Genomic DNA, 14152 nt, shown 5'->3' with positions numbered 1-14152 from the left:
ATGACCATATTCTACATCCCTAATCCTACCCAGTACCTAAACTTAACAACTACCTTACTAACTATTAATAAGAAGCAGATTAGGAGTTTATGGAGGCAAAATCATAGTAAAATTGAACTTTAAAATAAAGTGTGGAAAAGTCATTGTGGGTACTAAGGGTGCCTCAGTGATTCTCAGTGAATCAATTTTTGAGGTTTGACGATGCCACCTGTATCATGGTAACAAATAGACCTAATTATTGTCCAACATTATTACAAGTAAAGATTTACAGGAAATGCCATCACCCAGCTGAGTTAAGGACATTGAGGCAAGTCAATCGTAGATTGGGGAAGTTGTGGTCGCAAAGTAGTTACCTCAAGGGTTTCAACGTTCTCTGTCACATCTTAGGCGGGGTGGGAAAATCTTACACTGGTCATGTGATGTACTTCTGCTTTCTACAGAGGTATAAAAGCAAATGTGATAAAATTAAAGAGGCAATACTGAAACGTGCTGTGTGCATCCTGTTGTGTGCTGTGTTTTGTGAAACAGTTTTATGTAATGCCTGTTTCTTAACATATGCAATACTTGTAAACAAAAAACATTTCCATCACAACAGCCCTTTCACATGTTTTAAAAATTTGTGGTGTGCACTTGTTTATCAAGGAGACAACAGTGTCAGTGTGTGTGTGTGTATTTCTAATTGGTCTGTGAACAATTTCTAAAAGAAATGTAATAATTAAGACTTATCAACAAAAAGGAGCCTGCCATTTTATGAATGTTCAAAATATTGTTCGCACCACCACCATTTCCATCACATTACAGAACAGTGGTGAAAATGACAATGTGATGGAAATGTTCATTACATTTTGTTATAAATAAATAAACAAACAAACACTAAAGGGTTAATTAAATGTATTTATTTATTATTGTTAATCACTTACATTTTATCCAATTATGGGCATTTCATTTACATTAAAATGTTCAATTTAGGGTGTAAATGTATGTGTTATATTTAGGGTGTGTTACATAAGACACTTTAATAAGAGGTTTCCACAGTGTCAGGGCATTCCACCTCTATTATTTGAAAACAAAACAAGACCTCCCATAAAAGAGGCAGAAGCCAAAATGTTACATCTTTTAGTATTTACATTTTAATTGGGTACAAAACGTTCCTTGAACTCTCTCTCAAAGCAAAACAAGCGTGCAGACTTCCGATAGTAATTTACGAACAGCTATGCCAAACCACAGACAGAAATCGGAGAGCAGTAAACTTCTAGGCTTGTCTGGAATGTTCTAGAAGATGTCCAACTCTGAGGACAGCGGCCTTGAGTCATGCAAAAGGCAAGAATTCCCACAACCCCCACAATACAAAGAATGGATTGATTGGGAGGAACACTTCCAATTCATTTTTTGCCAGAAATGCAAGTCTCGGAAGTTTATAAATATGTGTGCGCCGGATTCGGTCTGTGTTAAGTGCGTGCTTTGGGTTTTGTGCCACCTAAAAGGTCGAGTGAATTTATTTTTGTTGATCATAGTAATACATGTCTACAGAACGGCATAAAACAGTAAATCCAAAGATCCTCTGATTACGTAACACCTTTACAAGTGGCCAGTAATTGTGTAACTAATTTAAAATGCATAAACATGACATCCACAAATTATAATGCATAGAAAACACTGTTCTGATCTGAGGAAACTTGGGATAATATACATATTAATATAAGTTGTATGCATTCTATTGTGAAGATATTATCTGCAGAGACACTGTAACATACTGTACCAAGAGAAGCTTCAACTGTAGCTATTTATCACCTATCTGTTTCTAAGACTCCAATTTGTACTTGTCACACATGCTCATACTGAAGTTTGTGTAGTGCCCAGAGCAAAGTCAGATCATAAATAACATGAGTAACTGTTTAATTGCCTGTTAAATGTTCCACGGCCTCCTTTTGACAGCCGGAATGCAGCTCAGAGACCTGTTGAGACATAAAATGTCATCAGTGTGGTTTATCCGTGGCTTTACCTGGGTGGCTCGACCTGCTGTAAAGAGAGTAGACAAAAGCAAAGTGTTACATGTCTCAGTTTTTTAAAGCGAGGATTGATTGCTTATTTTTCTCCTTGTCAGACGTTATGTAATGGTTATCTACAAAAAATATATGTAAAATGTCATATTGGCCATGACCCTGTGACCTGTCTCAGCGTTTCTCAAGATATCTTAAGGCCGATTAGAAATAAAATGGGTATTTGAATGGTGATTTGACTTGTTTCATGATACTCATATAGTTTGTATTAATTTATGATATGATTATATTATGTTAAAGGGATACTCCACCCCAAAATGAAAATTTTGTCATTAATCACTTACTCCCATGTCGTTCCAAACCCTTAAAAGCTCGGTTTGTCTTCAGAGCACAATTTAAGATTTTTGGATAAAAACCGGGAGGCCTGTGACTGTCCCATAGACTGCCAAGTAAATAACAGTGTCAAGGTCCAGAAAAGGTATGAAAGTCGTCGTCAGAATCCACCATCTGCCATCAGACATGCAATCTGGGTTATATGAAGCGACAGGATCACTTTTTGTAAGCAAAGAAAACAAAAATAACGACTTTATTCAACAATTCCTTTGTCAACTGTCTCCTCTGTGTCTCTCCATATCACCATATGCTGCGTATGCTCTTCTGTGTGTCATCCGTCCCACAAGGATGTGCTGTTTCTACGTGTATTTAACTTTGATTTGAAAGAAAACAGCGCATCCTTGTGGGGCGGTAATATTTAGAGACACAGAGGAGACTGTTGACAAAGGAATTGTTGAATATAGTCGTTATTTTTGTTTTCTTCGCTTACAAAAAGTGTTCCCGTCGCTTCATATAACCCAGATTGCACGTCTGATGGCAGAAGACGATTTTCATACTGTTTCCTCGGTTCAGTGTACTGGTGATGTGAGAACTGCTGTAACCTTTAACCAACTCATCACGACTTGAGAGAACCATTATTAGTGTTTTACCACTGACAAACTGCTGCCACTGGATAATTATTATATTTCCAAATGCATTTTATTTGCTAAACTACATGTTTTTCAGCAAATACATCAGAAACATACATTGTGTTCCCTTTCTAAAACCTTCAGCAAACAGATGTCTCTCATGTCCGTACCGTTTTCAGTTCACTCTTTGTACTGTTGAAGTAACTGAAGCACTGAATGTGTTGGCAAAAATCAGCATAGGATCAAGTACTTGAGAATATTGGCTCTTTTTGAGTCGGAGTGAATGTCAGGCAAATCTAAAAGTGAGTTTTGATTGAGTGACTTGAGTAGATCTACGGTTCAGTCCAATTTGGTGAACGGGTTCATCTACTGTAGTTCACTATAAACAAGAAGTTCAGTGATCACATAAGGTCCAATTCTTGCTTTTAACAAACCATCAGCTATGGCTTTTGCCTCAATAAACTCCTAATTTGCTGCTCAGTAAGGTTGTTAAGGTTAGTTATTGGGTAGAAATAGGGATGTTGAATATGGTCATGCAGAATATGTGCTTTTTAAGTAATAATAATAAGCCAAAATGTTGATAATAGACGGGCTAATAAGCAACTAGCTAATAGTGAAAATTGGTCCCTAAACTAAAGTGTTACCCAAATTTTTTTCCATAAACCAGGCTTCACTACTACAAGTGAATTTGACCAGCCTTTAGAATGGGTAAATATAACTTAAACCTATTTAGGGTGTTTTGCAGTTGTTATTATTAAATTTCTGTACATTTAGAGAAAGTTTTCATTCCTGGAAAGATGTAGATTTTCCACGGGCATCGCTCATGTGCGGATCCACGCCGGTCAACATGTGATGACTGGTACTTTGTGCCCCGTAACCTGCTGCTTTCTTGAACTAAGCGTTTGTTTTGTAAATTTTCCCATCAGAGGAGTGGAGACCCGAGTGGGCCGCTGTCAAAGGGGATTGTGAATGGATGAACAGTTTGTTCCAGACACACCGGTCCTGCTGTCTGGCCCAGGGTCTTAATCCTGCAGTAAGGTCAATTAAGTTTAAGCCCGGGTTCTTCCACACTGGGGGAGGGGTTCAGTAAGACTCCATGGCACTGCTGCGATTTGGCTGTGATGACAAGCTGTGCCATTATAAACCTCACTACTTATCTTTCTGTGTGCTTGTGAAGGGAGCGTAACGGATGCAGTAGCGTATGTGTTAAGTGCACCTGTTACCCCGTGGGTGTTTCCCGTTCGTGCTCCATGTTTCCCATCAGAGGGGGAAGGAAGGGCCACACCGTCCCCACCAACCGGTTGCCGTCAGCGGATAAGGTTTGGTCAGCAGTCTGGAAAAGCTCCTTCCTGCCCCTCTCTCCACACTGCCGTGCCGGCGTGATGCCACTAGTCTTGTCAGCGGTCGTCCCACCTCTGGAACCCTTGCGTCCTGCCAGCTTAACTGCTGCACATGCATGGAAACCTGCCTGGGTACAGCATGCAGCTCAGACACGGCCATCAAAATACAGTGATACTATATTATAAAATCCTAGAACATCCCCCTCAAAAACGTTTAATGTTAGAAAAAATATTTTAAATGTATATTTTTCATATCTTTCTGCTGTAAATCTGTTCAGGGGTACTATAATATTACTAAAGGTGACAGTTTTTAGTTAGAAGTTATTTTAGTAATTTTTTTTCTTACTCTAATCCAGGGTTCCCAAACATCTTTGTTAATCGATACCCTGAGATTTTAAGTTAACATTTAAATTAAATGACACATTTTTATGTTCACAATGTTGGTAAATGAAGTAACTTGCTAGTATACATGCATATACAGTATGTGTGTATATGTTTTATGTTCATAGTTTGTATTTTAAAATGTATATAGCTGCACGACATTTTGTCATATATTGTGATTTTTGTTTCAATTGTGATGTGACATTTCACTTCATATGAAAAGTTATCATATTGCTACAGGTGAGACAACCAGATATAGAGAACAAAGAGTCTACTGTCAATAGAAATTTTTAAGAATGTTTATACCAACTAACACTACAAGTTACAATGAAAATATTGTCTGGAATGTTCTTAATCATTGGTCCAAAATTCTTCAATTTGAAACATTCAAACTATTATGCTTTGATCAAATCTGTCAAATCTCCAAACTATTATTTTGGCAGAATATTGGTGAAGTGTTGTAGTAGGTTTGAACTTCTGTTCACAATGTTGGAAATCATGCAAATGTGAATAAAGTCAACCTAGCGCATATTGTGTTCCCAAATGCATTTCATCTCACTGCACTGCACTCGAGCAAAGAAAAGAAGAAAAAATATTGAAATAGTGATATAGTTTTTAAAATCAAATGCTACAATTTAATTGAATTAGTATACAGTCTGTTGCGCTGTGCATTTCAGATTTATTTTAATTTTTATTTCAATTTAATAAATTAACTTTTCATCTACTCACAAACCCCCAGCAGTTTCCTTGCAAACCCTGCTATAATCCAAAGTACGTAGGTATATATTTAGCACTTTTGTTAGTTCTATGAGTGAAACCTGTACTTGTGCAGTTGAAAGTGTTTCTGACAGGAAAGTACTTTATTGTGCTAACTTGCATTAAGTGCACAGTAACTAGGCCAATATACTCTGACCATCTGTAAGGGTTGTGCCCTGTTCCAGGAAGTGGGAAGGATGGGTGTCACAGTGTTTCCTCTGTAGAGAAAAAAAATAACTCTTTTATTAGTACTTTGCTTTTGCTTTTGATTTGAGTAAGCAAATGTCATAATGAGTTTAGCAAAGTCTTACTGTATATGGCAATCCAAAAAATACATTTATGCATTTCTCCTAGAAGTCCCTGTAAGATATGAAGTCACTTAGTTAAAACTGAACAAGTGAAAGTAGATGAATATTTGTGGGGTTTCTTTCACTACTGGAGATTTGTTTGTTTGATTCTTGGTAACTACTGAACATTTGTTTAATGCTTTTTTTTGTTGTTGTTTGTTTTATTTTAGATACTCTTCCTCACTATGGACTTCATTCATTCATTAATTCATTTATGATTCAGTTATTATTGGTTACATTCATTCATTCTTATTATTTATTTATTGATTTGTTTCTTTATTTATACATTTATTTCTGTTAACCACCTATATTTATTTATCTATCGTTATCTTTTTAGCATGTTTTTTTTTTTTTTTTTTTTTTTTCTTCCACAACTGATTATATTAAAACCCAAAAACAGATTGTGCATGATATTGGCCTGGTGAGGCCTTGTACAGCAGCGCTAAATAGATTTTGTCGAGAAAACTAAGCCTCTTCTGCCTGAGAGCTTTGGACACAGATAGGACATGTGCCAGCACTGAAGAGTTGAGTGCAGTTCCTCACTATCACCAGAAAAGGAGCTCTTGTCTCTTATGTAAATGTGGCCATACAGCACACATATGCTGAGGTGTCTTATGTAGCAGGATGTGTGGGACTCTATAAGGCATTGCACGTAGCACATTAAACATCTGTTTGCTAAATATCTCACAAATGGGTAAAACTGGTGAAAGAGATTTCTCTATTATTTCACAAGCTCTCAGCAGGTCTGCAGATCAAAGCCTGACAAAGCAAGTCTTCACAGACAGTCAGTTTGATCGATGGTTAACACTGCCGTGTAGAGGTTACATGTTATATAACCTGCCCTTAGACATATGTCTCCCCAGACTGAACTGATGACATCCAAAGCTGCATGTCGTGTTCTCTGCCATTTTACTTAAACTGTTAATTAGTGGTTTGCAGACAGTGATCACTGTGTAATTGTTCAGTCCACCCTCAGGCATCATTTCATTTCATTTATGTAACACCTGAGATTATTCATGGTAAATATTGGAGGAATCCACGGCATGCACTGATGTTGTGCTTTTAAGTACGTGTGTGTATAAGGTTGTCAGTCTACCTGTAAAGGTTCATTGTGTCAAATGTCATTAAGCCTTTGGATGTGGATTTATTAAAATGCGAATGTCAGTTCTTTGTGAATCTACATTTGCATTTTCACTTGCAGCAACAACAAAATACTAATGTTACTAGATTTACTCCGCTGTATGACTTTATTTCTTCATGGAACATAACATGAGACATTTTGAAGACTTGTCGGTGGTTGCTGTTTTCCATTTTTAATTGATTTTAAATTTCAGGCTTTTTCAAAAAAAAAAAAAATGTCAGTGTTTAGAACATGGAGATAATTGCTTTTTTTCCCAATTGAATCTATGGATAGATAAATATTTGCAATACTAGGAAAATTCCGTTTTGTTTTTGAGCTTTTTTGCCTAGGTGATCAAATTATTGTTTTGTATCTATCTACCTAGCTATGTAGCTATCTATCTATTTAGCTATATATAAAGTAAAAAAAAAAAAAGGCATGAGTATTTGTCAAAAGTACAGACCTACATTTAAGTCATTATTAACTTATGATCTTTAGCTTTTAGTGGCCTGGATCATTGATTCAGTCAGATGAACTCAAGAATCGGATCAGTCTTATTCATTAATGAATCATTAAGATCAAGTTTTATGAGCAACATAAACTGATTCACTCAGAATAATCAGATATTGCTAATGGTAGAACCGATTTTCAGTGAATAACAACATTAAACATCAGTCTGTCTTTCACACAATGCCCTATATCTTCATAAAACAATATAATTTAGCTTCCGTAAACACTTTTTATGACACTTTAATAATGTTTTTGCTTCCTTTTGTAGCTTTAAAGCTTCGGTCAGCATTCTTTGCAATTATCTGGAAAAGAGTAACTGGGAACTTTTCTTCCGTGTTACATGGGAGAAAGTCTGTCATACAGGTTTGGAACAGCATGAGGGTGAGTAAATAATAATATAATTTTCATTTCTAGGTGAATTCAAAGAATTCAGCATTCTGAGAACTGGAAAATGCTAATTGATGCACATTTTTGTTTATTTATCTGACAAGGCACAGTTCCAAAAGGTTATGACCCTTGGTTATCTTTTATAAGTTCAGAGTCCAATATAGAAACTCTTGTTTTATTTGGGAACACCTGAACTATCTGAAGTTACTGTAGGCTGTTTTTTTTTTTTTTTTTTTTTTTTGTTTGTTTGTTTGTTTTTAGTTTATATGTACATGTAGACACAAGATATCAAAATATAGTATACTGTTTTAGTTACCTACTAAGTGTTGCACAGCAACTCCACATCAACTGTTTTTCTAAACTCATATGGCTACAGATAAAGAGAGAAAGAAACCACCACCTCACTAATCAGACAAGATAACATTATCTCAATATGACTCATAATAAGATGTCATGTGGGCAGCATTGGCTCTCAGTTATGGTATTGTCAGCATTGTGTCTGGTGAACTCTCACCTGAGGACCTCCATAAATGGACACTGATGAGTTGTGAACGAGTGTTTTGCTTGAATTTTTCAGTTTTGGCTACCGATCTTGTTTGTGTGCCTTGGCACTTTTAAGTCTACACATAATGGAGCCTCACCTGCAGTGGCGTGACTTGAATGGAATGACTCGACGGTCCTAATTTATTTATTTATTTTTATAGCAGACAGAGCAAGACAGGAGCACGAGTGTTGGCACTCACAGCTGCCTCAGTCTAGGATCCCATTAGAGGTCCAGGCGTGATGCCAGAGAACAAATTTCCAAAACCTGATTGCTATACCCAGCCGTTTGTTACACCGATCGATCAAAAGGAGTAAATACCGCTTTATACGACATCAAGATGGCAAAATTGTTTGTAAGCACTTTAGTGATGGTGTAATGGAAAATGTCCTGGTCATCGAGAAAACATGTTGTTGATGTGTTACTAGTTCTCATACAACTGACAAATCTCCGCACGCACTCCCACATTTTACCGAAAGTGAATTTTGGACGTCATCCGCTATGTATCATACCCATTAGATTAGGTTGATTCTGAGCTGGCAACGTCAGACGTTGCTGTGAGCTTGATAATGAGACGCTTCAGGCTCTCATTAGCTGATTCGCTTGACAATGTAATACCAGCCAGCAGCTGTCTTGAGTTCTCCATTCCCAGACTATGTGCCCAGTCCAGTCTAAACATCATGACTGGACAACAACCCTCCAAAAATCACTTAAATCTCATTTACTCATCCATTTACTCATTTTCTTTCTTCTGTCGAACACAAAAGCATATCTTATTACTCATTTTCTTTCTTCTGTCGAACACAAATCCTACGCAAAAGATGGGATTTATAAAAACAAACTTGACGGGGAAAAATTTGCGCACCTGCATGCAAACTCTGACCCATGCATACGCACATTTTTGCCAAATATTTTAAACTCTGTTTTCATTTTTATATATACAATTAGATTAAAAGTGACACTCATTAATGGGGATAAGCACTGAGATTACATAAAGTCATTATCCAGAAGTTTAAAAATTTCTTTCTTCTGTCGAACACAAAAGCATATCTTAGACACATCTTGACTTTTCCTGTGGCATGCTATGTTTTAATGACAGGGAGGAGTGCTAGGTGCACAATAATTCCTCCTTAAACTAAACTGTAGATCTCACATTATGAGAAAATATTTTTAGTGAGAACAAGGAAATGATGCACGCTTCGATATTATGGGAGACACGGGTGGATGAACGGTCCATCGGCCGATTTAAATAGGTACAATGATAATCCTGTACAACTACAGCTGCACAGAGATGTTGATGTGTGCAGGCAGACTCCTTCTGTGATAGTCACATATTTGAAGCATGGAATTTAAAGGGATACTCCACCCCAAAATGAAAATTTTGACATTAATAACTAGTCAAGCCCCCATGTCGTTCCAAACCTGTAAAAGCTTTGTTCGTCTTCAGAACAGAATTTAAGATATTTTGGAAAAAATCCAGGAGGCTTGTGACTGTCCCATAGACTGCCAGGTAAAATACACTGTCAAGGTCCAGAAAAGTATGAAAAGCATCGTCAGAATAGTCCATCTGCCATCAGTGGTTCAACCGTAACGTTATGAAGCGACAACAATACTTTTTGTATGTGAATAAAACATAAATAACAACTTTATTCAACAATTCGTCTCCTCTGTGTCTCTCCACATCAGCGGAGTGCCATTTTGGAGAATATGAGCTGTCAGCCGTGCCACAAGGATACATTTATATATATATATATAGTTATAGTTTAATATCCCTTAAGTAATAACATCATTTACCAAGTGATATAATTGAAGAGCACAAACAACAGTATTTATTGACAATGTATTTGATTAATTCTGTGATATTTTGTGGTATTATCTGATTTATCTCATTCAAAAAAAAAATCCATTAGATAATATATTTACAGAAATTTTGTTAATGTACTTAAAAAAACAACAACTATTTAATATCTAAAAACTAATATCAAAACTAACCTCAAGTTGACACCCTTGTGTAAGCTAGCTGATAGTGTTTCTGTTCATTTCATTTTATTTGGATTTGAAAACATTTTTTAATAATAATAATAATAATAAATTAAATTAATTAATAATACGTTTACAGCATACTGTATTTCTGAACATCTAGTAAACCTTTTATTGAAATACTTCCTCAAATTAGACTTATTCTAAGACTTTAAAAGTTATTGCTTAGCAGTACTGACATAATTTATAAAACATTTTTAGCACATTAGGCGAGGAGGGACTTTTTGCATCACTATTTTGAGTTGTTCACAATAGTGCAATAAGTGACAAACCCTTTGAGTAATGCTCAGTATCAGCAAAATAAAATCCCAGGCATTGACACTATTGCTTTGAAACGGTGTATGTGAAAAGTGCTACACAAATAAGTTTGACTTTACTTTACCTAATATGAAATGCAGCTTCACGCAACCAGCTATTTTTGAAACCAACGAATAATAACAACTTCAGTTGACATAATTTTGAAAATAGTGGTGACATTTTCTTTTAAAATTTTCACAGCACAGGCGTTTGCCAATGACCGTACTTCGAACTTGCATCTGGAGTAAAGAGTGGCCTTATTTTGAAATTTTTGGTGAAATTTTGTTTTAAAATTTTCGTAGTTCGAACTTGCATCAGCAAAGTTACTTCGAACTTGCATCTGGAGTAAAGAGTGGCGTTCTTTCATTTATTTCACAAATAACCAAAATGGTGTATTTCATATTCAATAACCTCGCTCTTCATTAACACATTTTCCTAATATTACAGGAAGTCGCAGGCTTTTGCCATATAAGCCTACAGAGAAACTAAGTTTAAGAAATTCAGAATAAGTCAAAATAACTGGCAGTTTAGGCTGAATGGGATGGAACATATTTAGAATAATTCATACCATACACTCGTTTATGGATGGTTTTTGATTTATTGGTTTGGTTTGTTGTCACAGTGTACTTTCCGCTCAGTATTTTTGTGCTAAATATACAGTAGAGCTCTATTTCCTAAAAGCAGCAAATAGGATTCAGCTTTCACTTAAGTCTAAAAGTCAATGTCATTGCCAGGTTTTAATGCCACAACTAGGACAGTTAAATGGAAAAATATGTCCCAATAAATAAGTTATGAAGTGCCACCAGAACTTTGATTTTGTTTTGTTTTTTCAACCAAACGTGCAATGATGCATTATATTTACACAAAAATTTTACTAGAGTGACGTTGTGTTCATCCTAATGGCTTTACATTAAACACCCTGAGAGGCGTTTTGGGTTAAAAATTTTATCAGTCGGTGAGCTTAGATGGGTCTGGAGGTACAGTAACAGACTTCAGGATGCCATTGGGTTAATGTTTCAACTCTCCACTGGTTTGAGTAATCGTTTACTTCCTGTAAACCTGGGAAAACATGTTTTTTGTTGTTTGCGCTTTTACTAATCTGCTCCCTTCGTCTCCATTAACATAATCAAAAACACATGTGAAGCGAAATGAAAATCCTCTGGCGGGATGATCAACACCCCCCGTGTTTTCATTTGCTGCTCTAATTTTAGCTGTATTGCAGATCTGAAGGGCCTCATTTGAAGGAGGTAAAAGTGTCCATTCATCAAGGTCGGGGTGTGTCTAGCTGGATGGCAGTTCCTCAGGAGATGTAGGTCATGGAGCACCATATGACTAGCAGTATGTTTACACAGGAACAACCAGGAAGCCAGACGTCTGAAAATAGGTTGGCGCTCGGATCAGGATGTAAACGCTTCTGAAAGGTTAATATGTCTGCAAGATGTTAGTTGTCTGTCCTCTAGCTACTGAGCTTCCAAATAAAACCACACTGACCCTGCAATCGACTGGTTTTCATTGAGGTCCTTAATTGGATTACTGTGTAACAGTAAATCTCCTGTTATCCTCTGAATTAGCATCTGCGTTCGTGTGTAACCACAGGTCACTGTCAGGGTCAGCAGCCGACCCAAAATGGTGAAAAGAGATTGAATATGTCATTAAATTGAATAGTTCCCATTAATATGTAGTGTTAGAAAGTAAACATATTAGCCTTGCCTAATCTGATATGCAGAATGCCCAGTCAGGTTTCTTGGACTGTTAAGTTAAAATTTTCTTTGTCTGTGTGACCGAAAGCTTGCCTTTTCCATTTACCTGTAGCTCATTAGAAAACATGGTTTGGCTTTTAACCAATTGACAAAATAAAAATAAAAAAATTCTCACAGAAAGTTGACATTTCTAATAATATATCATCTTCAAACCAACAGTTAGATTTGTTTGCAGGAGGTAGCTCACAATTTGCAGTTTCAGTTTGAAGAAAGTTTTTCCCCTCTTTTTAGACATGCTTTTGTTGGGGGGAAAAAACGTTAAGTATAAATTTACTTGCCTAATCAAGCTTGTGCTATTCTTACATTCAGCTGGATCTCATGGAAATTTTTTACAGAGGTTAAGTGTTTTCTGTTTGTTTTGTGGTCCTTGAACAATCTTGTGGGATGAGGGCCAAGCGTCAGCCCAGAGCAAAAGACATGACGTGGCCCTTTCCACATATAATGAGGGGTTCCCTGTCTACAAAAACAGACAGCGCTGAGTTCTTCGCCATGTATGTTTTTCTCATTGGGAAACAAAGACCTTGGCTGCAGAGCTCTGACTCATCTCGACTTGATTTGCTGATTTCGGTTTCCCTTGAGAGTACCAGAGGGAACAGGGAAGAACCAGACACAACTGGTTTTCAACTGTTTTTGTAACTATGAAGGGACTTGGAGGGAGCACAGTATATGAACTATACCAACAGAATAATGCTAGATTATATTCACTCCATGTATACAACATGTATTACAAATTGCCAGGTATTTTGTATTTTTCAAAATACTTTGTTGTTGTTCTTGTTACCGTTGCCTTTTATGTTTTCCTAATTACATTAATGATATTATAATTAATACTTATTATATAATTATAAATTAGGAATTTTAAACAAAAAGACCAGATATTATTATTGTTATTATTTATTTTGTATTTATTTATTTGATATATTTATATAATAATTTAAATGTCAATATTAATAATTTAAATTAGGGATTTTAAACTGTTAGATGAACTGCTAAAGGGTAGATAATGAAGATTATTATTATTATTATTATTATTATTATTATTATTATTATTATTATTATTATATTAATATATGAATATAATTTGAATAATGTTTTTATTATTAGTATTATTCTTATTATAAATTTGGTATTTATATATTTAATTTTAATTATAAGAAATAATATGTAAATAATTATTATTAATTTTAAAAATGCTTTATTATTATTATTATTATTATTATTATTATTATTATTATTATTATTATTATTATTATTATTATTATTATTATTATTACATGTCGACCAAAAAATACATTGAAGAAAGAAAGAAATAGTTCCTACAGAAAAAAACAAGTGGCCTTCCTTGTTGACAAACAGGTTTGTTTACAAAGGCCTTTATCTAAATTTAAGGCCCATTAACTGTGAGGGCTAAGTAAAGAAATGAAGGAAAGTGACTCATGGGTAGAAGTGCAAAATAGGTTTAAAGATTGACCAAATTTAGAAATCATACGCCTCACCTGTTTATTTAGCCGTTTTCTCTGGGAGCCCTGCCCAGGAAGGTCAATAAATGGGCATTGTGAGAGGCTGGTGTAAAAAAAATAAAATGAATGAATTTGCTGTACCAGCATCCCACTGAAAACACATCAGGCAATAATGTCTAAAATATCTCATGCAGAAGTATGACATAATGTTTTACTTTTAGTTCGCAGTGGTAATGTGGGTGTGGGGTTTG

At 35.6% G+C, this 14152-nt stretch overlaps 1 protein-coding gene across 3 annotated transcripts in view; it reads right to left on the bottom strand.

Moving 5' to 3' along the window:
* Positions 1-881: 881 nt before the first annotated feature.
* The window catches only part of tsc22d3 (TSC22 domain family, member 3), a 71156-nt gene continuing 57885 nt past the window's right edge, over positions 882-14152 (bottom strand). Inside the window, exons 2-3 of one of the 3 annotated variants that reach the window (XM_042770332.1) lie at positions 4179-4430; positions 882-1955 (exon numbers count right to left, since the gene is read on the bottom strand). In XM_042770332.1, coding sequence (XP_042626266.1) covers positions 4223-4430 — 208 coding nt within the window. In that variant the 3' untranslated portion in view covers positions 882-1955; positions 4179-4222. Of the gene's footprint in view, positions 2020-4178; positions 4431-14152 lie in introns of all 3 variants that reach the window. The other 2 variants (XM_042770331.1, XM_042770330.1) reach the window with 2 other exon arrangements.

Source organism: Cyprinus carpio, chromosome A14, assembly GCF_018340385.1.
Source record: "Cyprinus carpio isolate SPL01 chromosome A14, ASM1834038v1, whole genome shotgun sequence".
NCBI classification, from domain to species: domain Eukaryota; kingdom Metazoa; phylum Chordata; class Actinopteri; order Cypriniformes; family Cyprinidae; genus Cyprinus; species Cyprinus carpio.
This window is presented reverse-complemented; position numbering and strand designations above follow the sequence as displayed.